General features: G+C 39.1%; 1 protein-coding gene and 1 long non-coding RNA gene across 5 annotated transcripts in view; one reads left to right on the top strand and one right to left on the bottom strand.

Moving 5' to 3' along the window:
• Positions 1–429, bottom strand: part of LOC132826716 (tyrosine-protein phosphatase non-receptor type 12-like) — a 134,533-nt gene extending 134,104 nt beyond the window's left edge. For all 3 annotated transcript variants that reach the window (XM_060842828.1, XM_060842830.1, XM_060842829.1), the window contains exon 1: positions 125–429. In XM_060842828.1, coding sequence (XP_060698811.1) covers positions 125–223 — 99 coding nt within the window. In that variant the 5' untranslated portion in view covers positions 224–429. The remainder of the gene's footprint in view (positions 1–124) is intronic.
• LOC132826717 (uncharacterized) overlaps positions 1–25,821 on the top strand; it is a 44,880-nt gene that overhangs the window by 292 nt on the left and 18,767 nt on the right. Inside the window, exons 2-3 of one of the 2 annotated variants that reach the window (XR_009645906.1) lie at positions 597–627; positions 25,498–25,693. This is a non-coding gene — a long non-coding RNA (uncharacterized LOC132826717). Of the gene's footprint in view, positions 1–596; positions 628–4,641; positions 4,740–25,497; positions 25,694–25,821 lie in introns of those variants that run through there. The other variant, XR_009645907.1, reaches the window with a different exon arrangement.

The following is a 25,821-nucleotide window of genomic DNA, read 5'->3' as shown; positions in this document are numbered from 1 at the left end:
AGGCGCCGCCGCCGCCAAACTCACCCCAAAAAAAGAGAAAAAAAAATCGACTCTGCCAGTTTGCCAAAGTTAATTTATCGGAAAGAAAAACATACTCGCGAGTGAGAAACACAATTAAACTCACCATGAAGTCGCTGGCAAAGTTATCCTCCCCATTCTGGTCGCGGACTTTCATCTCCAGCACCCGATCAATGAATTTCCTCAGAATTTCGTTTTGCTCCATCTTCTCGGCACATGGGAAAATTCAAAACCAACAGACAGGATCGCACTCTTACCACCTTCGCATCTTCGGTTTTTAATTAATATTTTTCATCTCCTCGATCGAGACACCGCTGCCGTGTTTATAAATTTTTAATAATAAAAATCCTCGATTCTCAGCTCCCTTCAGCGTCCGGCGCCACTTTCCTCTTTTTTTCCTCTTCCCCTTCCCCGCCCCCACGCGCCTCACCCCGCCCCTCCTCCGGTCCGTCATTGGTCCAACACCGCCACTGCGTCATGTCCCAACATAGCCAGCTGATTCGGCTACTCGACTGCCACTCATCGTTACACCTGCTCACTTTTTCCAACTTGACTCTGCAACTCTCCTGTTTCAACAGGGGCTGGCTGGTGACGTTGGACCTTTGATTGGTGAGTCTGGGTTCTTTCACGAAAGAACATGAATTTTGTTCACGAGCAGACGTTTTAGCAAACAGTTCAAAGCCACTCCATGATGTTAAAGTGGATTCTGCCAATACTTTGCCAAGAGAGGAGGATTGAGTTAGGGTGCAGGAGGTTACAGATGAGTTGTTCAGCTGGGCTCATCAGTGGCATATGGAATTCAATCTGAGTAAGTGTGAGGTGATGCACTTGGGCAGGACAAGCAAGGTAACAGAATATATAAATGGTAGAAGTCAGTGAAGTACTAAAGATCAGAGTAATGATGTGCATGTCCACTGGCACCTTAAGGTAGAGGATCAGTAGATAAAGTGGTTCAGGCATAAAAGATACTTGCCTTTCCTACCTGAAGCATATAGTTTAAGACCAAGGAGGTGATGATGGAGTTGTATAAAATGTTTGTCAGACAACAGCTAGAGTATTGTGTAATTCTGGATTCCACGTTATAGGAATGGTGTGATTACACTGCAGAGGAGGTTTACCAGAATGTTGCCTGAACAGGAGAGTTTTAGTTGTGAGGAGAGATTGGATAGCTTGACGTTGTTTTCCTTGCAACAGAGGAAACTGAGGCAGAATTTGGGGGGGGGGGGGAAACAATGTGATTGGGATGACATTATGAGGAGTTTAGGTAACTTTCTTCCTGTTTTCCCTGTCTCCTTGGTGGAGTGATCAGTTAGCAGGGAGCCTGGATTTAAGTTAAGGGGCAGAAGATTTAGAGGAGATGTGATGAAAAATAATTTAATCAGAGACTGGTGGAATCTGAAACTTACTGCCTGTAAGGGCAGTATAGGCAGAAACCCTCAACATTTTAGGTTGTATTTAGGTGTGCGCTTACAATGTTAAGGCACGCAAGATTATGTACTAATTGTTGGATAATCAAATTAGAATAATTAGTTGCTTTTGTTTGACTGGGTTTAAAATCATCATCTGGATATAGTCTAACAGGTTTATTTGGAAACACTAGTTTTCGAGGCACTGCCTTTTCACCAGGTGGTTGTGATGACAGGTGTCACAGCCCCTGATTAAGAGGCAATGCCTTGAAAGCTAGTGCTTCCAAATAAACCTGTTGGACTATAACCTGGTGTTGTGTGATTTTTAACTTTGTCCACCCTAGTCCAGCACTGGCACCTCCAAATCATGTTTGACTGGCACAGACACAATGGGTCATTAGGCCGCCGTCTGTGCTGTAGACCTCCATAACTTTTTTAATTACATGAGGAGCGAAAGAAAGACAATCTGAGAAACATGGGAACATCACTACTTCCAACCCACTCGCCAAAATACTGCTGTTCTTTCAGTGTCACTGAGTTAATATGCTGAAACTTCTTCCCCTACAGCATTGGAGTACAACAAATGCAGTATTTCAAGAAAGCAGCTCACCACCACTTTCTCAACGGGAACTAGGAATGGGCAATCAATGGTGGCAATGTCAACATCCTTCAACTTTCTGAGTAAAAAGGGCAGAAAGAGCAAGCTTAAGTACAGTGGGAGCTTAATCTGCTGTAAAGAGCACAGTTTCCTCTCCTTCCTCACTTGAGCTTGATCACACATTGAGTTGCTCATGTAATTTACTCCTGTTCATTGCTTACAGAGTGGCTTTGTGTTGGGAGAGGGGTGTGGGGAACATAAGAAATAGAAGCAGAAATAAGCCTTTTGGTCTCTCAATCTGCTTCACCATTTGATAACGTCATGGCTGATCTGACCATGGCCATCTCCCTGTCCCCTGTTACTTGATTCTCGTAGACTATTGTTCAAGAGAGTTGATTTTCAACAGCAGTACAGCATACCTATAGACTCCCAAAATTTATATTGCCACTATTTGCCTAAATTATCTGGGTTCAGTTAAGAGTATACTTCTCTCCATGAAGAATGTGGACAGTTTGCATCAAGCAAACAAAATTAATTTTTTGATTTGAAAAATCTGAGATATGATGATGGGTTCTATGCATTCACTGATGCTCAGCTTGGGTCCAATAAAATCCATTGAGTTCCATACATCACTCCAGCCTTTCTCAAGAGCTGAATTTCTGACATGAAATGACAAGGCTCTCCTTAACATCGAACCAACATACAACCAAGCGTGGCACCCAAAAGCTATAACAAAAGTGAAGTCAGTGGGAAACAGGAAAAATTTCCAGTGCTTGAGAATCATACCTGGCACAAAAGAAGGTTGATGTTGGAAAACTAATTATCTCAGCCTCAGATAATTCCTGCATGTTTTACAGGACAATATCCTAGGCCCAACAATATAAAGATGCCTTATTAATCACTTCCCTCACCCTAAGTTCACAAATTGGGCTATGTAATGACACTACATTTGGAGGAAGGTGAGCTCAGATAGACAGCAGGTGTGTAGGTCAGATTAATACTAACAATATGGGTGTGATCCATGTTTCAGTTGAGGCAGGCATAGGGACTGCCTTGATGCCCCTATATGGAGTAAAAAGAAAATCACAGCACTTTGCTGTGGTTCAGTGGAGGACCTGCCTTTGGGCAGAGAACACTCAAAGTTCCTCAGATGATGAATCAATTCAATATTCAAGAATATCCAGCTTTAGTTAAATAATATGTTTGGCATACAAATGCCAGTCAAGGCTGCCTGCAACCAAAGAAATGGTTTTCCTATGACACTTAATGACATTTTTGTTGCCCTACCGTGTGTTACGAATATCTTGAAGTTGCCATTAATCAGCGCTGAAAATGTGTTGCTGGTTAAAGCACAGCAGGTTAGGCAGCATCCAACGAAACGTCGAATTTCCTATTCCTTGGATGCTGCCTAACCTGCTGTGCTTTAACCAGCAACACATTTTCAGCTCTGATCTCCAGCATCTGCAGACCTCACTTTTTACTGTTGCCATTAATCAGCAATGCAAAACAAAACATCCCTTGGTTACTGGAACAGGGTTGGGATAGGGTTTAACTAAGATCAGAATGTCCAACCAGAGAACAAAACAATGAAATTAATTGTTTGATAGAGATGTATCAATCAGTGATGCACTTAAATAACAAATACTAAAAAAAAATCTTAATTCATATTAAGCAATGAAATGGGATTCCCATTATAGGACCAACAAATGCTTTCTAAAATCCAGCAAAATACAAATACTTTGTAATAAATGTCCTTTAATGTTTAATTTTAATGTCCAATTTTGTTAATGTTGAATATATTTTCAACACATTTGTAACAAAAAGCCAGTATTTTTAGCACCTACAGAAATAATTGCTGTTTACCTTCTCCGTACTCCACTATTAATTGGTTGGATTGCAGTGGCTTAAGGACGTATGTTGTCCTCACCATGTGATTTTAATAATTTGGCTTTCCAATGAACAAATTATAAGAGTAATTTACCATGATGGAATTAAGCTGGGCTGTCCTTATGAATGCTGGAACAAGGATTGAATGAAAATGTGTATTTTGTCATTAATTCACATTAATTTCATACACATTCCATTTTGTAGCCTTCAGCATTCATTTACTTACTTGTTCACATTCCAATTCGATTGTTAACATGTATGGAATTTAACTTAAGTGAAGCACTAACTTGTTGATCAAAGCAAAATGACATGAATTTGCCATTGCTCAGCAACAGACAGAAGCCTCTAATAAGAGTAGGGTTATTTTGTTGGGTGGAGATAGTATGTATATTTGTTTCACATAGTTTCATGCCAGGACATGAAATTTTATTTAAAAACAAGTTATATTTGTGGTGTGAATGGGCAAGAACTGCGGCAAAGGTTTGGAAGTTGTAATCTGCGCAAGTGTACATTTGACTTTCAATGTTGATGACATTAATGAATCTTACTGAAAATGGGAGTTATTAGAAATATATTACTATATTCATGCACGTATAAATTACAACATGAAAATTAAGCCCAGTCAGTATAGAGTAATGTTTGCCTGCTATGTAATGCAGGCGAACACTTTTAATACGTTGTCTGATCATGTGTGCCTTGTCATAATCTTTTATCTCCTTTTTCATCATACAGCGATGCGGATGTTGGACTGCGGATTTTTGAACAAAATAGAATGTATCTGCAAATAGACTTCTGCAAATGCAAATTCACCCGAGAGAATTGTGTGTGTGTGTGTGCACATGCGCATGAGAGAGTGAGAGTGCATACGCGTGTGTGTAGGGGAGAGAGAGTGTGCACGCACATGTGGGACAGAGAGAGAGTGTGTGTGTATGGGAGAGAGCGTGCGTACTTGTGTGGGAGAGAAAGAGAGTGCACGCGTGTGGGAGAGAGAGAGTGCGCGCATATGCAGGGGAGAGCACATGGGAGAGATACTCGCACACGCGTGTGGGAGAGAGTGTGTGATGGAGGATATGCTGATGTGAGGGTGTACGCATGGTTGTATGTGTGTGCCTAAGAGAGTGTGTGTATATGAGAGGGGGTCTCCATGAGTGTGACTATGTTAGGCAGTCAATATGACATTTTATAAATTCCTACTTTGGAAATAGAACCAGTCTTACTCACGATTGAAATACATCCAGACTCTAACCTCACACCTTTAATGCATTGTCTGAGCTGAGATATAATTTTTTTTATAAAACCTTAAGTTAACTTGGGAATGTGACTTGAAAGAAGTTCTGGGATTTACATATTAATGAACTAAAATCTGCAACCCATTCTACAAGATAAAAGACTTTACAGCAATCTAGATTTGTTCAATATATCGCATCAGTGTATGACCCTGTGATCTTCTGCTATAAATTCTGTGTCCTGTGATCCTACTTACCTGAAACCTTGTACTTCCAAATAAACCTGGTGTTGTGTGATTTTTAACTTTACCCTTTTTCATCTTCTGCCTACTAAATCTAATTTTGAATCTTGCCTACCCTTGGAAGTGAATTCCACAGCCTTGGAATTTCAAGGTTTTAATATACCTCCAAAGTCACAGATTTCTGCAGTTTTCCTATTAGTGATTTTCAGTAAATTATTCAGTAAAATTACTAGTTTTCAAGTGCTATTTATCATTTTATTTGCACTGTTAAGAAATTAGAATTCTTAGAACGGCATTAAGAATTGACAGCTGCCTCCTTACATACCACTTCTCATTAGATTATTGCAGATTCTGGGACAATATGATAAAACTATGTAAAATTGTGCGTTAAGGAGATAGAACAGAGAGGCAAGATTGCTTCCAGTAGTTGAGCAGCCATAGGTACAGGACTAAATGCAAAAGGTTGAGAACCAGAGAATTTTCTCTCCAGAGTTGAAGGCTGACTGATCCTATTCCATCAAAATATTGGCACAGAGGTGGTTAAAATTTCCATTCAGACTTTCCCACCTTGATCATATGATGGTGCAATGCATCTCAAGTTCCCCTGTCTTAGATTAACCTTTTTTATGCTGTACGTGATATTTTAGTTTCTTGGCAAAATACACAAATGGTCTGGATTAAAAACAGTCACTTGCTCATCACAGAGTCAATATGAAATGCAAAATTTTTTATCTTACACAACTTTTCTCCAAATGATTAAAGACAATCTTAACTTCACTTGGAAGTTTTGATTCCAAGTAATTTATTACAATGATGTAAGCAGTCTAATAATGCCACAACGATATATATGACTTGTATTAGTAAAGTCTGTACTATTGGTCATAGTTGCCAGATGCAGCATTAGCAGACTGGAGTAAAAATATCCATGTTCATCATCATCTAACGTTATCTTAAAAAAAATTCAGTCCTCAGTATGCTTCTGCTGGTCTATCGACCTCTATTAAAAGTGATTCAATTCTATACAACTTCATTAGGAACACACAGCATTGAAAATCTTTGTCATCCATTCCTTTCCTATAAGTGCTTCATCCCTCACCCAGTGCTTCTTTATCCTGGATGATGTCTGTAACCATGCTTCTAGTGAAGTTAGTGGTTGTGGTTAATTCACAGTTGCAAGGCGTTTTTCAAATATGGCTGTGGTACATTGAGAGCATGTTCCATACATTTCAAACAATGCATCCTGGTGCTCCATCTGCTTATTCAGTCTGCACATTTTATAAGATATTACTTGTTAGGGTTAAGATCTCTTGTACAATATATGCAGTATACTTGCATATATGTGACATATATATTCCAATTACAACTATAATTTTTCTTCATATGCATTTCTTCCTTTGTACTGCTCTCTGGTAATATTTTTGTATGACCTTTGTATTATTTTAGCTTTCCCAGTTATTTACAACCTCAAAAGTTAATGGCTTCATTGGGACAACATGGAGTGTGGCATGTCCTGCCATAGTGTGTCTTTTGATATCCTAGGGTAATTTTAGCATAGAGATGTGAGGCCTGTCATTACACCATGATATTTACTCGCAGTTAGAAAGTTTGTCATTAAAGCTGACCTTGAGCCACTTTGATTGTTGAGACTTTTCAAATTTTTTCTCAAGTGGAATGATGCACTGTTTCAAACTCTCAATGTTTAGGTATACTGCACTGAATTCCATTTATCCTGTTGCCAGTAACAACAGTGTTTTCTCTTTGTTGGAATTGAAGAATTTCTCACGCTTTAATGTGCCATCAATGTTTAATAATACTCTTGTTGAAAATAAGAATGTTTGAAATACTCTTTTTTGTCCATTTTCATCAACCAGAACGATGTTGACCTTGAATGATTTCTAATTCATTGTTTAAAAAAATCAATTTATGGATTGAATTTCATTTATTCTGAAATGGAAACTTGTTAAAATATATGACCAAATGAAAAAAATAGGTATGGTTTTGATAAGAGGTCAAGTTTAGAGGACAATCAGTCTTGGAATTTATACAAATTTACAGATCATTGAATTGATCTTTCCCATTAAAGGGTGATAACAACATTGATTTAATTGTATTTTAATATGTAAATAAGATGTTATAGGTTTAAATTAATTACAGAAAACTGCATTTCAAAATCAAGTGTTGAAGCTGCTATGCTAAAGGGGATGAACTAGGAGTTGAGAGGACTAATTTCCAGAACAATTTATGAACTTTTAGCAAACAAAGTTGTGAGAGCACTTTCACTACGTACTCACAGTAATTCAAAAAGAACTCTCTCAATAGGCTGCATCTAATAAGAACATGTGAGCCAGTTGCTACTTTAGACCTTTTCTTCAGATTTTTCTCTGAAACAAGCATTGGACAATAAATGTCAGCCATGTCAATTATACCCTGAAAATTCGGGTGTAATAAAGTCACATTCTGAAACAGAGGTGACCATAATCCTTTTAAAATAGTGATGGAAAAGGATAGATCGGATATAAAAGTTGAAGTTCTAAATTGGAGGAAGGCCAATTTTGATGGTTTAAAGCAAGAACTTTCAAAAGTCGACTGGGAGAGGATGTTTGCAGGTAATGGAACAACTAGAAAAATGGGAAAAATGAGATAACAAGAGTCCAGAGTTAGTATATTTATGTTAGGGTGAAGGGCAAGGCTGGTAGGTATAGGGAATGCTGGATGACTAGAGAAATTGAGTTGCGTTGCATTGTCAGCTATGTAGAACAGTCCATCTTTCGTAGTTACACTAGCACCACTCCCCACTTCTTCCTCCGCTACATTGATGACTGCATCAGCGCCACCTCATGCTCCCGCGAGACAGTTAAGCAGTTCATCAACTTCACCAACACATTCCACCCCAACCTTAAATTCACCTGGACCATCTCTGACACCTCCCTCCCCTTCCTGGACCTCTCCATCTCCATTAATGATGACCGACTTGACACTGATATTTTTTACAAACCCACTGACTCCCACAGCTACCTGGATTACACTTCTTCCCGCCCTACCTCCTGTAAAAATGCTATCCCGTATTGCCAATTCCTCCGCCTCCTCCATATCTGCTCCAAGAGGACCATTCCACTACAGAACACACCAGATGGTCTCCTTTTTAAAGACGCAATTTCCCTTCCCACGTGGTTGAAGGTGCCCTCCAATGCATCTCATCCACATCCCGTATCTCCGCCCTCAAACTCCACCCCTCCAATCGTAACAAAGACAGAATCCCCCCCCCGCCCCCCTCCCCCCACCTTACACCAGGTCCTCCCCTTTCACCCTACCAACCTTCGTGTAAGCTGCATCATCCGCCGACATTTCCCCCACTTCCAAACAGACCCCAGCACCAGGGATACGTTTCCCTCCCCACCCCTTTCCGCTTTCCGCAAAGACCGTTCCCTCCGTGACTACCTGGTTAGGTCCATGCCCTCCACCCCAACACCCACCGTCCCCTCCTGGCACCTTCCCCTGCCATTGCCGGAATTGTAAAACCTGCACCCATACCTCCCCCCTCCCTTCCATCCAAAGCCCTAAAGGAACCGTCCACATCCATCAAAGTTTCACCTGCACATCCACCAATGCCATTTATTGTATCCATTGTTCCCGATGCAGTCTCCTCTACATTGGGGAAACTGGACGCCTTCTCACAGACCGCTTTAGGGCACATCTCTTGGACATCCACACCAATCAACCTCACTGCCCCTTGGCACAACATTCCAACTCCCCCTCCCACTCTGCCGAGGACATGGAAGTCCTGGGCCTCCTTCACTGCCGCTCCCTCACCACCTGACGTTTGGAGGAAGAACACCTCATCTTCCGCCTCAACACTTCAACCCCAGTGCATCAATGTAGACTTCACCAGTTTCATCATTTCCCCTCCCCCCACCTTACACCAGTTTCAATGTTCCAGCTCAACACCATCCTCTTGACCTGTTCTACTTGCCAATCTTCCTTCCCACCTATCTGCTCCATCCTCATCTCTGACCTATTACCTTCATCCCCACCTCCATCCATCCATCCATCCATCTATTGTACTCTTGGCTACCTTCTCCCCAGCACACCCCAACCTCCCCTCCCATTTATCTTTCCACCCTTGAGACTCCCTGCCTTCATTTCTGATGAAGGGCTTTTGCCAGAAACATCAATTTTCCTGCTCCTCGGATGCTGCCTGACCTGCTGTGCTTCTCCAGCACCACTCTAATCTAGATTCTGATTCCCAGCATCTGCAGTCCTCACTTTTGCCAAATTGAGGTTTTGGTCCAGAATAAAAGGAAGCATATGTTAAGTATAGACAGTAGAAATCAAGTGATTCCCTAGAGGAGTATAAAAGCAGTAGGAGTATAGTTCAGACGGAAATCAGGAGAGCAAAATGAGGACATGAAATAGCTTGGACTGAGTTGGTAGTCATATTGTGGCTGTATAGGACGTTCGTTAGGACGGTATTGGAGTACTGCGTGTTATTCTACCTGCTATAGGAAGGATGTTGTGAAACTTGAAAGGGTTCAGAAAAGATTTATAAGGATTTTACCAGGGTTGGAGAGTTTGAGCTATATGGGAAAGTTTAAATAAACTGAGCTGTTTTTCCTGGAGAGTTGGAGGCTGAGGGGTGACTTTTTTAGAGGTTTATAAAATCATGAGGGGCATGTATATTGTAAATAGACAAGATCTTTTCCTTGCGTTGGAGGAGTCCAAATCTAGAGGACCTCGATTTAAGTGAGAGGGAAAAAATTTAAAAGGGACTTAAGGGCCACCTTTTTTGCACAGAGGGTGGTGTGTATATGGAATGAGCTGGCAGTGGAAATGGTGGAAGCTGGTACACTTAAACTTACAACATTTAAAAGGTATCTGGATGGTTATATGACTCGGAAGAGTTTAAAGGTCTCTGTCTATACTTTTCATGAATTGACCAGTAGATAATTTATGAATGCTGGGTTGATCTGAATGAAACTATTGCTATCATTTCCTTCAAAGAGTCTATAGTAAGAAGACCTTCAAAAGACCTAAAAAGAACATCAGTATTCTAATTTAAAGCATTTTTGATTTCATTCATTTTGGTTTGACATTCTGCCTACTTCATTCCAAAAACATCTCCATAAATCACTGGGAGCAAGAGAAGCAAATCATTGAGATAATAAGAATGTACAAACTATGCATTGTCACCTCCAATGATTTATATCCTGATTTTAGAATAATAATAATTGGTATAACAGAAGCCATCTCATGGTAGTTGAATTGAGCTATGTTAATATCTCACCTTAGTGACAGTTAACAAGCCATTTGACCTTTATTAACGTGTCACTTACAGTATACAGGTACTAAGGCATTGAATACAGGCAACTCCATCAAAATTTATCATTATCTGGTTAATCATGGAGCATAAGGATATATTCTGTTTCAACATATTTGAAAAAAAAAATTGAATTCCAGATAATTTGGTTATTGCTAAGCAACACAGATGTGAAGGAACTAAGTTCAACTAAATGCACCTCTTTCGAGGCAATATCTGCAGCAGATTACATACCATGTTAACTAGCTCACATGTTCTTATTAGATGCTACCTATTGTACTGATTACCTCCAATTTCTGATTTTGATTCAGAAGTTTTATTCATATTTTCATAGGTCTCTGTCTATACTTTTCTTAAATTGACCAGTAGATAATTTATGAATGCTGGGTTGATCTGAATAAAATCTGCAAACAATTGATACCATTTCCTTCAAAGAGTCTATAATTATGAAGACCTTCAACAGACCTAAAAATAACATTGTTATTCAAATTTAATATTGATTGTGATATGATTACACTAAGCAAAAAAAAATTTGCAGATGTTTCATCACCCTACTAAGTAATATCTTCAGTGAGCCTCGGGTGAAGCACTGCTGATAATTCCTGCTTTATATTTATATGTTTGGGTATCTTTGGGTTAGCAATGTCATTTCCTGTAGTGACGTCACTTCCTGTTCTTTTTCTCAGGCGTTGGTAGGTGAGGGCTAACTTGATGTGTCTGTTGATAGAGTTCTGGTTGGAATGCCATGCTTTGAGGAATTCTTGTGTGTGTCTTTGTTTGGCTTGTCCTAGGATGGATGTATTGTTCCAGTCGAAGTGGTGTTCTTCCTTATCTGTATGTAAGGATACTAATGAGAGAGGGTCATGTCGTTTTGTGGCTCGTTGGTGTTCATGTATCCTGGTGGATAGTTTTCTGCCTGTTTGTCCAATGTAGTGTGTGTAATGATTCTTGCACAGTATTTTTTAAATGACATTAATTTTGTTTATTGTCTGTTTGGAGTCTTTCAAGTTCATCAGCTGCTGTTTTGGTGTATTGGTGGGCAACCACTAGTATCCTTACATACAGATAAGGAAGGACACCACTTCGACTGGGACAACACATCCATTCTAGGTCAATACATTCATGTTCAGCTTCTATGTTCCCACACCACCCCTCCAGTCTTCCTGCAGGTGACTGATACCAGCTTTTATTCCAGATTTATTTAATTAGCATTCCTCAAATGGTTTAGACCTTTATCTCTTAATTCTAGTTTTGTAATGTAACCACCTCAATCCTAATATGGATAATTCTGGATGGGCTTCAAAAATTCAATGACTGCTAGAGTATAAGTCATGTAATATTCAATATGAACTATTTTGTTGGTTGATAATTCAGGTTATTTTGTCTACATCCTTCTTATTTACAAAGTTATGAGCTAATTCCAAAAACTAATGCATTGGATCAGAGCAATAAACTTTTAGTCTCGTGATAATATTTTTTTTAGAACATATCAATGTTAAATTTGATACCTGCTGAAAATGGGTGCAGAGGTTGTGATTTGTGATGAACTTGTGCCCATTAACTGCAATATGGGCAATACACCAACTTTAGTGCTGTCTCCAGTAATTTCCATGATTGCTGTGTGCAGCCAGCGTTCTCCATATCATCAAACCCATACAACAATTTTCAGTGTTGCATACTATATTATGGCTACAAACCTGTTACAAAATCCTCCATAGACTTAGATAGGAATATAGCAAACAATGAATTAAAATGAGTTGTGATTCCACATAGTGTTTCCTTCCACCAGGAAATGGATATAATGATTGGTTCCCCATGGAGGAAGAGGGCCTTGAGCCAATTTCTTCTCCCTCCTTTTCAGTCCTCATTAACTTTCTTGGATAACTTGTGGTCTCTGTTTTGAACTATCAAGATACTGATATTCTAACCTTTAGGATGCCTTTGCACCTTTCAGTATCTAGTTGCTGGGGTTTTGCATTTGGACAATGTTGGACTTTCCACATGAGAAATCCTGTCAGGATTCCACCGTACAATAATAATGAGCCTTCATCTCAAAAATTAAACTCAGATTCTCACACATAACAGAGTTGTAGATAAATGTCCTGTTTCTAAAATGATCTGTGCATATTAACTTGCTAAATCTAAACACTTGCTGTTTCAGAAAGCATGTTACACAGTCAGTACTCTCCTAGTCCCTATTGAAACTTGGCTTTAGTAAATAGAATCTCATGATAACTTTAAATTTGAAACAATAAAAATACAAAAGTTTGATCTCAATTGGGTAATGAAGGTTAAATGCCTTGATTATGACTAAACAACTTTGAAATACCACAGCACAAGTGAATAATTTTGGCTAATTAGTGGGATTGAAATGACATTGTTCTGAGAACTAGAAAAAAAACCTGGGCTTCACCACAATTCAAATTTTTCGACTGAAAATAAAAAGAAAAGTTGTTGACAAGTACTCTTAAGTTCATGCAACATTTGCAGAGAGAAAACAGAGCTAATGACCCTAAAATTATTGGGATGTGGAAAGTAGCTGATGGAGTGAGGTAGGGCTCATACAGATTTCCCTCAGTTTCTATGGAATTTAACAGTAGGACCTAATCAACATTATTTGCTCACCACAGCCAACTAGCTTGAAAGGCTGGAAGATGCTAGGTCTTTGGCACCAGACCATAACCAAGGAATATCGAGAAAGGAAGGAATAATTGGAAGAGTATAGGTGGGGACACCAGGAGAAATCAGGAAGAAGAGGAGTGAACTGGAGGTCACGATTGGGAGAAAGGATGGGGAAGATTATTGTTGGGGGTGCTTGAAGGACTTCAGGATGGCATTGGATTGCATGGGGCATGTGGTGGTATACAAGTTTGCTTGGGAGGGGGTGCTCTTCCTGGCCCATTATACAGTAAGTTGGGCATTGTGAAAATATGCAATGACACTGTTATATTTCTCTGGATTAAGTGTTAATTGTATACCTTTTTGGGGTTTAATAATATTCAGGTGGACAGCATTAGTTTGGGTTACACTTGAGCATGTATGGTGAGACACTTTGACACATACTGGAGTGTATTATCCCTCTCCATAATGACATTTCTTCTATAACAGTTTTAATTCTAATTTGGGAAATTTCTTTCAAAGTTTTGATTCTTGTATAGTGACCATTTAAAGGCCTGTCATTCATTAATTTGATTTAATTTGGCTTTGTTGTTTTCTGAATAGATTAGGAAGTGATACCTATTTCAAGGGGTAGTTCTTTCATTAGGTGAATTAGTTTATTTGATTTACTGAAAAGTTGAACTGTTGGAGTTTTATGCTTGCAATGTTTCAACCTGTGAGTACATGTAACACTGAAAGATACAGAAACTTTACCTATTTTATTACTGTAGAACTTATTGCAATATAATCAGTTCTGATATAATGCGATAGTTCCGTTCTCGTGCAATCTAAGAATATAACGCGATCGCACATTATAAAAAATCAGGCATTACCCGCACCATTTAAATTGATGGGGCCAGAATCATGCTATAGTTAGTATAGATGAGGAAAGTTTGTGTTCTCCACATAACTGTTAAAATTCTTCAATCACATTAAAGCCAATTCGTGTTGAAGAAACATGCGTTATAACAGAACCAACTGTATAGTTTCCTATCTTAGTAGTCTGCATTGATAACTTGTAATTTAATTAGGTATTATTTGATTTTATTTATGTTTTCCTGCACTGATTGGTTTGTTAGTGGAGTTGAGACCAAGATGCGATCAGCCATAATTCTATTAAATGGTGGAAAAGCCTCCTGCTTCATGTTCTTATGTTTTGTGTTACTTGTTATTTTCAAATGTGAAATGTGATCATTAGTGCTTGCATAAGCACAATGAACATCAGATTTGACCATGTCATCATTTAGGAACATTAGGAACAACATACGAACTTGAACAAGACACCATGCATTCCATAAATATGATGAACTTTGAAAAGTTTTGATAATGAAACAGCTCATCAATACACCACCAAATTCAATCTTGTCATTTGACTTCAATATGGTAATTAGGCCACAAAGGACATAGAAAAACAGAAAATAGGTGTAGGAATAGGCTATTCAGCCCTTCGAGCATTCACCACCATTCAATACGATCATGGCTGACCATGCAATCTCAGTATCCCATTTGTCTCCTCTCCCCATTCTGTTTGATCCCTATAGCTGTAAGGGCCACGTCCAGCTCCCTCTTGAATATATCTAATGAACTGGCCCCAACAGCTTCCTGTGGAAGAGAAATCCACAGGTTCACAACTCTGACTGAAGAAATTCTTCCTCATCTCAGTCCTGAATGGCTTACCCCTTATTCTTAGACTGTGACCCCCTAGTTCCAGATTTCCCCAACATCAAGAACATTCTTCCTGCATCTAGCCTGCCCAGTCCCATTGGGATTTTATATGATTCTATGAGATTCCTCCCCCACCCATTCTTCTAAATTACAGCAAAAACAAGCCCAGTTGATCTCGTCTGATGATTTAAATGATATTAAATTGATTTAATTGCACTCAGTCATGACTTTTGTCTAATATGTATTCACTTAAATGCTTTTTCCAATCATCATGTTGTTACGACCATATTAGGTGTGTCCACAGAATGATCCATGACCTGAAAATTTGAATAGTTCCCTTTTAGTTTTTTGAATATTCAAATAACTATTGGCAAAGCTTTAGTTTAAACAAGTTTAAAGGTTAGTCTATTATACAACTCGTGCCAACAAGTTACAAAGCAAAGAATTGATATCGTTATTAGTTAAAGTACAGATACAAAGGTAAACTGTTAATATGGATGAAAGATACAAGTAAGTTGCTTGAACCAGATTTGCACTACACAGGCATATCTCCATCATCTGGGAACTCGTGGCTGGCTTGGACAGCTTCCATTTTGTGGCCTGCTCCTGCCAATGCTAGATATTTCTCTTTAGCCCCTTTATACAAATATGTTTTTAAAAATTAACATTCTTTGAAAAACAAAGCCACTTGTCTGTTTGGAACCTCCCTCAGCCATTACTCATTGCAGTGTCCATTCTGACAATTTGCAAACTTGTATATTGCACTAACTTTAGATATCCAATATTTTGCCAAGTCTTGATAAGCCATCAACTGAGAATTAGCATTGGTAATATTTGTCTGGTAAGGAATAGGTATTTAATCCCTCCCTTACAAGGCAACTGGGAAAAAATATGTATCATTATCCAGAATTGCACAGATCAGCATAAGTCACTATGGAAAAATATGGGTCCTAATATTCTGTCATACTCTCATTAAATGCACACAACTTGTTGCCACAACATAGTTTCTACGGACAACCAAGAGAAGGACCATGGTTTCAAATAAGAAACTCGATGAAAAGAGGGAAAAAAGGCTATTATTATAAAGCAAAACTAATTACTTCTAATCAAACATAGTGTGAACAAATTTATGCAAATTGCAGAGATGTTCAGTAAATAAGCCACTTATTACTCACCTTAACACAATACAATAGACAAAGTGTTAAAATAAACCATATGCTTCATTTCAGCTGAGGAAAATTCAATTTCCAAACTATACGAAAATCTCCTTTTGACTGTGCCAACTAACCATTAATTGAACAATATTGTTAATTATAATACTTGTGAAGTAGCCAACTTTTATTTTCTAGTTTGGATGATGAGTTGAAATTCTTTGTATACCTTTCTACATCTTCTCTGTGATCTGGAACATTATTTGTGAAGCACTCCATTTCAATATTGTCCATTACAGTCGTAAACTATGTGTCATGACCTACCAATATTGTTTTGTAATTCTGACTGGAGATGATGGTCTAGAAAATCCATAAGGAGGCACATCGCAGTGTTTCTTCACTTATCTAAAGAGGTTTGGTTGACTTGCCAAAGATTGCTAAAGTAGTGCCAGGGTCTTCATGTATTCTTTTTTTAAAAAATCTCTTTATATTCAGATTTCCAAGTTATCACCCGCATCCAGCTCAGTTGGATGTGTATATCATATGAGACCAGATGTACTTGTAAAAATCCAACTGATGGCCGAAGTGTGGAAACCTTTCTGTTCCACCACAAGTCAGTGGTATGAAAGAGCACTTAGTTCTGTGGAAACAAAGTTTCTATTTTCAAAACTTCTCCACAACATGAACTCATCACATCCTCAGAGGCCAAAATGCATGTCCAATCTGTTACTAAATGTTCACTATAATATCGATGAGAGTCCATTGCAATGACCAGATGACATTGGAGCCTAATATGCTGGATGCTGTTTCTGTTCTAGCTATGTGAGTGTGGTATTTCTATCTGCCTCATGCGCCCAAATATCCTAGATTTTCAACAGGGCATGAAGAAACCACCAAACCCACCACCACCACCACCACCCTCCCACATAAAGCCACACTGCCCATGGCACTTAGCTGACATGGCTGATATAGCCTTGCATATGTAACTTTATTTCCCCACACTAGTAGCCATTTGACCACCAGGATACACTCTGTACCTGTTTCCTAGACCAGATAGCCTATGTGAATAAGAGAAAAGGAAAATAGATTATTTTTTCCCTCAATGCTTTTCATGAATAGTATCAGCATTAATGTGTACTAAGTCAGTTTGCTTTGGAAAAAATACCAAGATGCAATCATATGTGTCAACCTGGTTAAGCTACCAAACAAGGCTACTGACTTGTCTCTGCACCACACACTTTCCCTCCAGTTAGACCACCGCAAGTCACCTCTCTAATAAGAGAACAGCCATATCATCTGGAGAGCCTATAGCAATTTTACCTTTAACTTTAACTTTAACTTTACGGCCTTAAAATTAGGTCATAATCTCCCAGCTCTACAAAGGTAGGTTTATCCTCAACTTTTCAGCAATGGATGGAGTGGTGCTACCACTTCCATGAAAAATGTTTAGATTAGTTAACAGTGCAGATGAAGATTGTTTGCATAGGCATCTCCTGCACTTGGAGACTCTTGGTAAAGTATCACATGAAGACATATTTTAAGAGGTCTTGCTAATTAGAGAATGTTAGGGGTCAGGAAGCCAAGTGTAGTTGTGAATGGATGTTTTCCTGATCAGCATGAAGTGTGCAGTGGGGACCCCAGGGTTAACATTGCTATTGGTGGATATCTTGGTATATCTGACTAACTTGGGCTTGAATCTAGAGAATACAATTTTAAAAATTGGGAATCATGTAAAAATTGGCAACTTAATAAGGCGTGATTGGGATTGCAAAATATTCAGGAGCACATAAGCAGACTGGTGAAATGGAAAGGCACGTGGCAGAGATTATTTAAAGACTGTATGTTTGAAATAATGCACTTTAGTGTAAATAACATATAGAGGCAGTGTAATCTAAATGATATAATTTTGAGGAGGGTGGAACACCAAAGGGACCTGACAACCGTTTCAAAGGTGGCAGGCCAACTTAATGCACAAGACCAGGTTGGCTTAAAACCACATTTTCCTTGTTGCTGTCAGTCTCGATGCAGAGGCACTGGGCTTGAAACATCAATGTGCTTTCTCTTCACAGATGCTGCCAGACCTGCTGAGTTTTGCCAACAATTTTTATTTCAGATCTCCAGCATCTACTGTACTTTGTTTTATATTAATGTGGTTTTAGTAGTTCTTTTCCAGCTCAGTAATCATTTACTTCTTTCATTCTCCTTTGACTATGAAGTAGAATGTCCTGACTCTTGGAGTGACCAAATAAGTAACTGTTGGGCAAGGTCGTTTACACTTGATTCTGAGTATAAATTGTCCTAGAGTTGGTAATCGTTCTTCTGTCAGTGTATCACAAAGCAACAATGCAAAGGTTTTGCTGTTTGCTTGACACATGATAATCATTGATTTGTTAGTATGCACTGTGCATTCTGCTAGGCCATTTGAGCATTGATAGTGGAGTGACAATGTGATGTGAAACACTCTCCATTTAGTACAGATCATGAACTGTTTTGTCAGTGTATTGCAACCCATTATCCAACAACATCCATTCCATAAATTGATAACAGGGGCTCATTGTATCAGTGACGTCACACTTGTTTTGCTAAGTATCACATGATGGTAAATTTAAAGAGGTGGTCTGTCACATGGATGCAATCTTCCCCGTGATTTGTGTTTAGGTCTGTTGCTACTTTGCTTCAAGCAGTGGATAGAGCATCATGTGAAAGCAGAGGCTGTGTCCACACTGTGTCCATATGTTTGGCATGCCTCATCTATATTCATGAGTCCTTGAATATCCCATTTATCCCTGACCACAGCACAAATTCACGTATTTACAATTTTTTTTGTTTAATACCTGCATTTGCCTTCTGCAACATGCCTATATTACATAAGCATTGATAGCGGAGTGACAATGTGATGTGGGTTACTGTCCACTTGATACAAATCTTGAACTGTTTTGCCAGTATTTTGCAGCCCGTTATCCAATAATATCAATTTCATGCTTTGGATGTTAGGGTTGATTTACCTTTGAAAATGATTTGTGATTTAACTCTGTGTGGGCAAAATGAACCAGTCTTCTCAGGTATTTTTTAATACTGCCTGGCCATCCATGAATGATGACTTTCTGCAACTTTTGTGGTTGCTTATCTTCAGCAGTTGCCAAAAACTGGCCAGAGTGTATCTTATCAGCCTTGAGAATGTCATCAACTTTGTAATCTTCCGCTTAACATACCGAGGATGTTTGTGGGTTGGGTAAACAGCACAGTTTGATCAGAAGTAATCATCCTGGCATCCGGCAAATATCTCATTTCTAAGTCACATCCTTGCAAATTATTGACTGATTCAATTGTTAGTTCATGTTGTCTGATCCATTATAGTTGTTGTGGTTTGAATCTCATGAATTGTGTCTATAATCAAGAACTGTGCATTCTGATTGTCTTGCCACTACTGGAACATTGGTTTCTACCAGATAGAAATTTTATGAAAGCCAAGATAATCTTGTGTATTGGCACTGCAGAATAATTATGTCATGCATATAATTGGTGACCTGTTATATACTGAGAAACAGTCTCTTGCAGGCTGTACCATGGCGTGCCACTTCTAAGGTGCATGCCTTTACAGAAGGCATAGTGTAATGTGTTAGCACTGGCTCCTGTGCAGATTTTTGTTTTCAATGTGTGCTGTCCTGCCTTTTCAGAATGTATGATAGTAGTGGTTATAAGAGCTTGCGTCCAATAATACATGATTGGTATGGCCCCTTTTACTTGCCCAAAAGGTATTTCCTACTGTCTTTAATTGATGTTGAGGCAATGAATAAATCAACTAATCTCTGTGATAGTTCCTGCTCAAATGGCATACTCATACCCTTCACTGCACTGTCTTCTGATGAATTGGTCAAATGACTTTTCTGGGTTATCCCACCAGGGGTTGTTGTTTTATGACATGAGTTGGAGGCTGTCAATCCTGAAGTGCACTTTGAGAACTTCCCAGATCTTTTTCTAGATTGTTCTGATCAACCACAGTAAGATCAGATGTGTTAAATCTATAAAGACTGTCGTTGCTGATGGATTGTAAGGTTTTAGGGCTCTTTTCTCAGAATTACCTATCACTTTGTCTGCAAAATAGAAAAGCTTTTGTTGTTTGCATAGTTTTAATTATTAAAGCTGTCACTGGATGCCCAATCTATAATTAGACGTTTGCCTTCAAATTCTCTCTTTTCTATTAGATTAAATGTAATTGTTTTGTTTTTGGTTTTGGCTTCTCTTTGCTTTTTATTTTACCTTTTTTTGTTTTGCTTCTGTTTCCCTTTATGCTTTCCTGTTGCTGATCCTTTTAAGAATTGTAGGCTTATAGTAGCAGATTTCTCCCTGGAGGTGGTGTTTATCCCACATAAGCAGTGATGAAATCACAAAGACTTTTTTTATTCCTGATTTTCCTCCTGTTTTAGAATAAAAAAACTCTACAGCACAGGAACGGGTCCTTCAGCCATGATGTTGTGCCAAACATGATGCCAAATTAAACTAATCCTTTCTGCCAGCCCTTGGTCCATATCTCTCAATTTCTTGCATATTCATGTGCTTATCTAAATATCCCTTAAATGCCTCTATTGTATCTGCCTCTACCACCACCCCTGCCGGCATGTTCCAGACTCCCACCACTCTGTGTTTAAAATAAACTTGCTCCTCACAACTCCTTTGAACTTCTCCTCTTTCACCGTAAATGCATGCACCCTATTATTAGGCATCTCAACTTTGGTAAAGAGGTTCTGATTGTCAACTCTATGTATGCATCTCATAATTTTGTAGACTTCTTTAAAAACAGCGAAATAAATAGACTTATTGACTTAGCTCTGGACATAAGTAAGTCTTTTTTAAATTATAAAATTGCCTTTTCAGTGTTTTTAAGTTGCATTTCATTCTAGAGGAGCTTTAGAGCAGTGTTTTCAGAACAATTTAACTGTAGTTTTTCTTCAAATGAAAGTTACAGTTTCTCATATTTTTTTTAAAAGAGAAAATAAGAGTAAAGTATTCTGCAAATCAGTACAGGTCAGTAGCTCTTAATTTTGATTGTATTTGTGACCTCAGCCTTTTGTTTTTGAAACGGAAGACACTCTTAGAATCTATGCTCACAGAAACTAACACCAATGATTGTCAAAAATCTGTTGTTAATATCTGTTGTCCAGTCATTAATTAATTCCCAAAACATCAATCACAAGGATGTTGGCTATTATTTTAGATGGCCATTGTTACAACCCATAATGCAATTTTCCTTCCTATAGAATATTATTTGATGCAGCAATGTTTATATTATCTCCATGTAATCTAAGAAACAGGGCATAGTTGTCATTGTTTTAAGAATCCAGCATATTTATTACAACCACCTATTATGTGCAAATATTGTATTAAAAGACACATCAGTGTCTGGGCTATCATTAACCTAGTAGCCTACAACAAAGAAAAACACTTTCAATAATGTATCATGCTTCAGGTGGTCCGAGGGTAAAATGAAGTATGAGACCTTTTATATCATCAGGTCATCTCTTATGATACAGTGATGATTGTCATGAGTATATCTGTTCATTAACATTACTGACTCTGATTAAAACTCAACAAATGATAGTATTCAAGAAAGTAGGGAATACCTGTTTTCTCTGGCAAGTGGGACAATAACTAGAGATCATAGATTATAGATAATTATGAAACTAATTAGAGTAGAAATTGTGCAAATTATTTAACGCAGGGGGTTGTTATGACCTTGACTGCACTACCTAAAAGAGACCTGAATCAGATTCCACAACAGCTTTCAAAGGGCAGTTGAATATGCATTTGAAGATAACTAATTTATAGGCTTATGTGGAAGAAACTCTAGAATGGACCAAATTAGAGGAGACATGACAGGCTGAACGCCCACTCCTGTTTTGTAAGATTATATGATTATAATGATGTGGCAAGACCTTAGGGAGCCTCTTACATTTGCCACCACGCATTGATAATGTTTTCAGGGAGGAGAATATGAGCTGCACAAAGGAATGTGAACAAACAAGTTTTAACACTAGCGTTAGAAGAATAAAAGGAAACTTGCCTCGAGCAGACAATAATACACCACATTTATTTCATTGATTGTTTTACAGATGGCATAAATCGAACACACACTTGGCACAAATACCCTATAATTGATATATTTTTGATAGTACTGAGCTTAGTTGTCTAATTAAAATTGTCTTCCTTTTCTGTGCTCTGGAGAGCTAATATGCCGAAATACTGGCTCCAAGCCAAATGTTTAAAGGATATGTAACTGCCTCTATTGGAATGACTGACAGACCGTCAAGCATTCAAGTAATGAGTAAAGCAAATCAGAATTCTTTATGAAATGTTGACTTTCTCAGCGAAAATCTGTCCAAACAATGAAATGACAACAGTTATTTAGACTCAAACTTTTGCATTCCTTGATTGGGCATGATGAAGTTGATTGTACAAAGAAATCCAAATAAACTAGCAGAGAGCTTTTGAATCATTGTACAACTTGCATGTCATAAACAGTGTGGTCGGGGTTTCCAATTTGAAGTTAATGAGTAGTGCCAAACAAGCTAAAGATTGCCATGATCCAGGGCAAGTCATCTCCATGATTATCTCATTCTTTGTGTAAACAAGATGTTGCGTGAGTGATTTGACAAATCACATGGGATGAGCAAGCAGGAAGTTCCCATCTGTGGAGGGACCTTCCTGGTTATAAGTTCTGGCACAGTATTTAAAAGCCAGCTGACATCATGTCACTTACTGCAAGCCGAAAGTCTCAGCTTATGGTAATCATCCATTGAAGATGTTGTCCAAGAAATACAAGTTTGCCCTACAAACTCCTTCTTGAAATCAGACAATGTTTTGGCTTCAACTTTTCTGTGGTAATTAATTCCATAGGCTTACCACACTGAGTGAAGAAGTTTCTGCTCATTTCAGTCTTAATTGGTTTAAACGTTTTCCTTTGAACTGTGACTTCTTATTCTGATTCACCCTGCCAACTGTGACTTCTTATTCTGATTCACCCTGCCATCGGGAAAATCCTTCCTGCATCTTCCTGTACAGGTGGCTCAGTGGTTAGCACTGCTGCTTCACAGCACATGAGTCCCAGGTTCGATTTCGGCCTTGGGCAACTCTCTGTGTGGAATTTGCACATTCTCCCCTTGTCGGCATGGGTTTCCTCCGGGTGCTCCGGTTTCCTCCCACAGTTTAAAGATGTGCAGGTCAGGTGAATTAGCCATTCTAAATTGCCCCTAGTGTTAGGTGCACTAGTCAGAGGAAAATGGGTCTGGATGGGTTACTCTTCGGAGGGTCGGTGTAGACTTGTTGGGCCGAAGGGCCTGTTTCCACACTGTAAGGAATCTAATCTAATCTAATCTACCTTCGTGTTTTGTTAGACTTCTGTAGATCCCACTGAGATTGTCCCTATTCTTCTGAATTCTAGTGAATATAATCCTAACTGATTCAACCTCATCCCTAATGAAGGGCTTTTGCCTGAAATGTTGATTAGAGTCATAGAGATGTACAGCACGGAAACAAGACCCTTTGGTCCAATTCGTCCATGCCGACCAGATATCCCAACCCAATCTAGTCCCACCTTCCAGCACCTGGCCCATATCCTTCCAAACTTTTCCTATTCATATGCCCATCTAAATGACTTTTAAACGTTGCAATTGTATCAGCCTCCACCACTTCCTCTGGCAGCTCATTCCATACATGCACCACCCTCTGCATGAAAAAGTTACCCCTTAAATCTCTTTCCCCTCTCATCCTAAACCTATGCCCTCTAGTTCTGGACTTCCCCACCCCAGGGAAATGATTTTGTCTATTTATCCTATCCATGTCCCTCATAATTTTGTAAACCTCTATAAGATTACCCCTCAGTCTCTGACATTCCAGGGAAAACCGTCCTAGCCTATTCAAGCTCTCCCTATAGCTCAAATCCTCCAACCCTGGCAACATCCTTGTAAATCTTTTCTGAACCCTTTCAAGTTTCACAACATCTTTCCTATAAGGAGACCAGAATTGCACGCAATATTCCAACAATGGCCTAACCAGTGACCTGTACAGCTGCAACATCATTTCCCAACTCCTGTACTCAATACTCTTGACCAATAAAGGAAAGCATACCAAACACTGCCTTCACTATCCTATCTACCTGCGACTCCACTTTCAAGGAACTATGAACCTGCACTCCAAGGTCTCTTTGTTCAGCAACTCTCCCTAGGACCTTACCATGAAGTGTATATGCGCTGCTAAGATTTGTTTTCCCAAAATGCAGCATCTCACATTTATCTAAATTAAACTCTGCCACTTTTCAGCCCATTGGCCCATCTGATCAAGATCCTGTTGTAACCTGAGGTAACGTCCTTCGCTGTCCACTATACCTCCAATTCTCCTGCTCCTCAGATGTTGCCCGATCTGCTGTGCTTTTCCAGCACCACACTCTTGACTCTGATCTCCAACATCTGCAGTCCTCACTTTCTCCTCCTACATCATTCTCATTATCAGGCTGATGAAGCTTCACTGCAATCCCTCTATAGCAAGAACATCTTCCTTAGATTAGGACACCAGAACTGCTCACAATATTTGAGGTGTGGTCACCACGGCTCTGTAAAATGATGTCCCTGCTCCAAACTCAAATCTTCTCGATATGAAGGCTGACATATCATGAACTGAATGAATTGCTACTGATCCTGTAAGGACCATCTTCTCTCTTTTGATTCACACACTCAGGGTTATCACCTGTAACAAACTGTGCCATTGCAAAGGCATCTCACAAAGGGTCAATTTTTTTTTCTTCATTCATGGAATGTGAGTGTTGCTGGCTAGGCCAGCATTTATTGGCCAAGCCTAATTGCCCAGAGGGCAGTAAAGACTCAACCACATTGCTGTAGATGTGGAATCAGATGTAGGCCAAACTAGGTCAGGATGACAGTTTCCTCCCCTAAAGAACATCAATGAACCAGATGTTATTTTTTCCTGACAGTTGATAATGGATTCATGGTCACTTTTACACTTTTCCAGATTTTTTTATTATTGAATTCAAATTCCACCATCTAGTAAATTCGAACCTAGGTCCCCAGAATATTACCTGGGCCTCTGGATTAACAGTCCACTGATAATGCCACTAGTCTGTCACCATCCCTGAAGGCCTTGTGCAGGCCTTAACATATCATGCATGAAGTGCAGTGAGGCTCCACATGCTCTCGAAGAGCAGTATACTTCCTACTCACCATATAGGATGGCTCACCACCTCAACTTGTTATGTTTGCTCACAAAATACTTCCTGCACCCATTGCAACCAATGACGCCAAACTGACATTATCTCATTACAGGACAAGCTGGCCCACAATCAAGTAGAAAGACCCAAGGCAGAAGGATGGCGGGCATCAAGATCCTCTTCCCTATGAGGAGCAGGCTATATATCCAGCAAAGGAGGTTCAAGGCTATTCCTGAAGCAATGGGAAGACAGGAATAGAGCAAAAATCTGGAAGCAACATTGCAGTCTGCTCTTCCCAGATATGCATAAAGGTAAAAGCATTGGCCTGCATCAACCAATGTGCACTTTCACCAACTAATTCTCTATCTTCTACTGTAACTAGCAGTACCAAACACTCAGTATATCACAAGAGGCCACAGCTTGAACCCACCATCACCAA

This window comes from Hemiscyllium ocellatum, chromosome 23 (genome assembly GCF_020745735.1).
Source record: "Hemiscyllium ocellatum isolate sHemOce1 chromosome 23, sHemOce1.pat.X.cur, whole genome shotgun sequence".
Taxonomy (NCBI): domain Eukaryota; kingdom Metazoa; phylum Chordata; class Chondrichthyes; order Orectolobiformes; family Hemiscylliidae; genus Hemiscyllium; species Hemiscyllium ocellatum.
The sequence above is the reverse complement of the archived record's forward strand: the minus strand, read 5'-3'. Positions and strand labels throughout refer to the sequence as shown.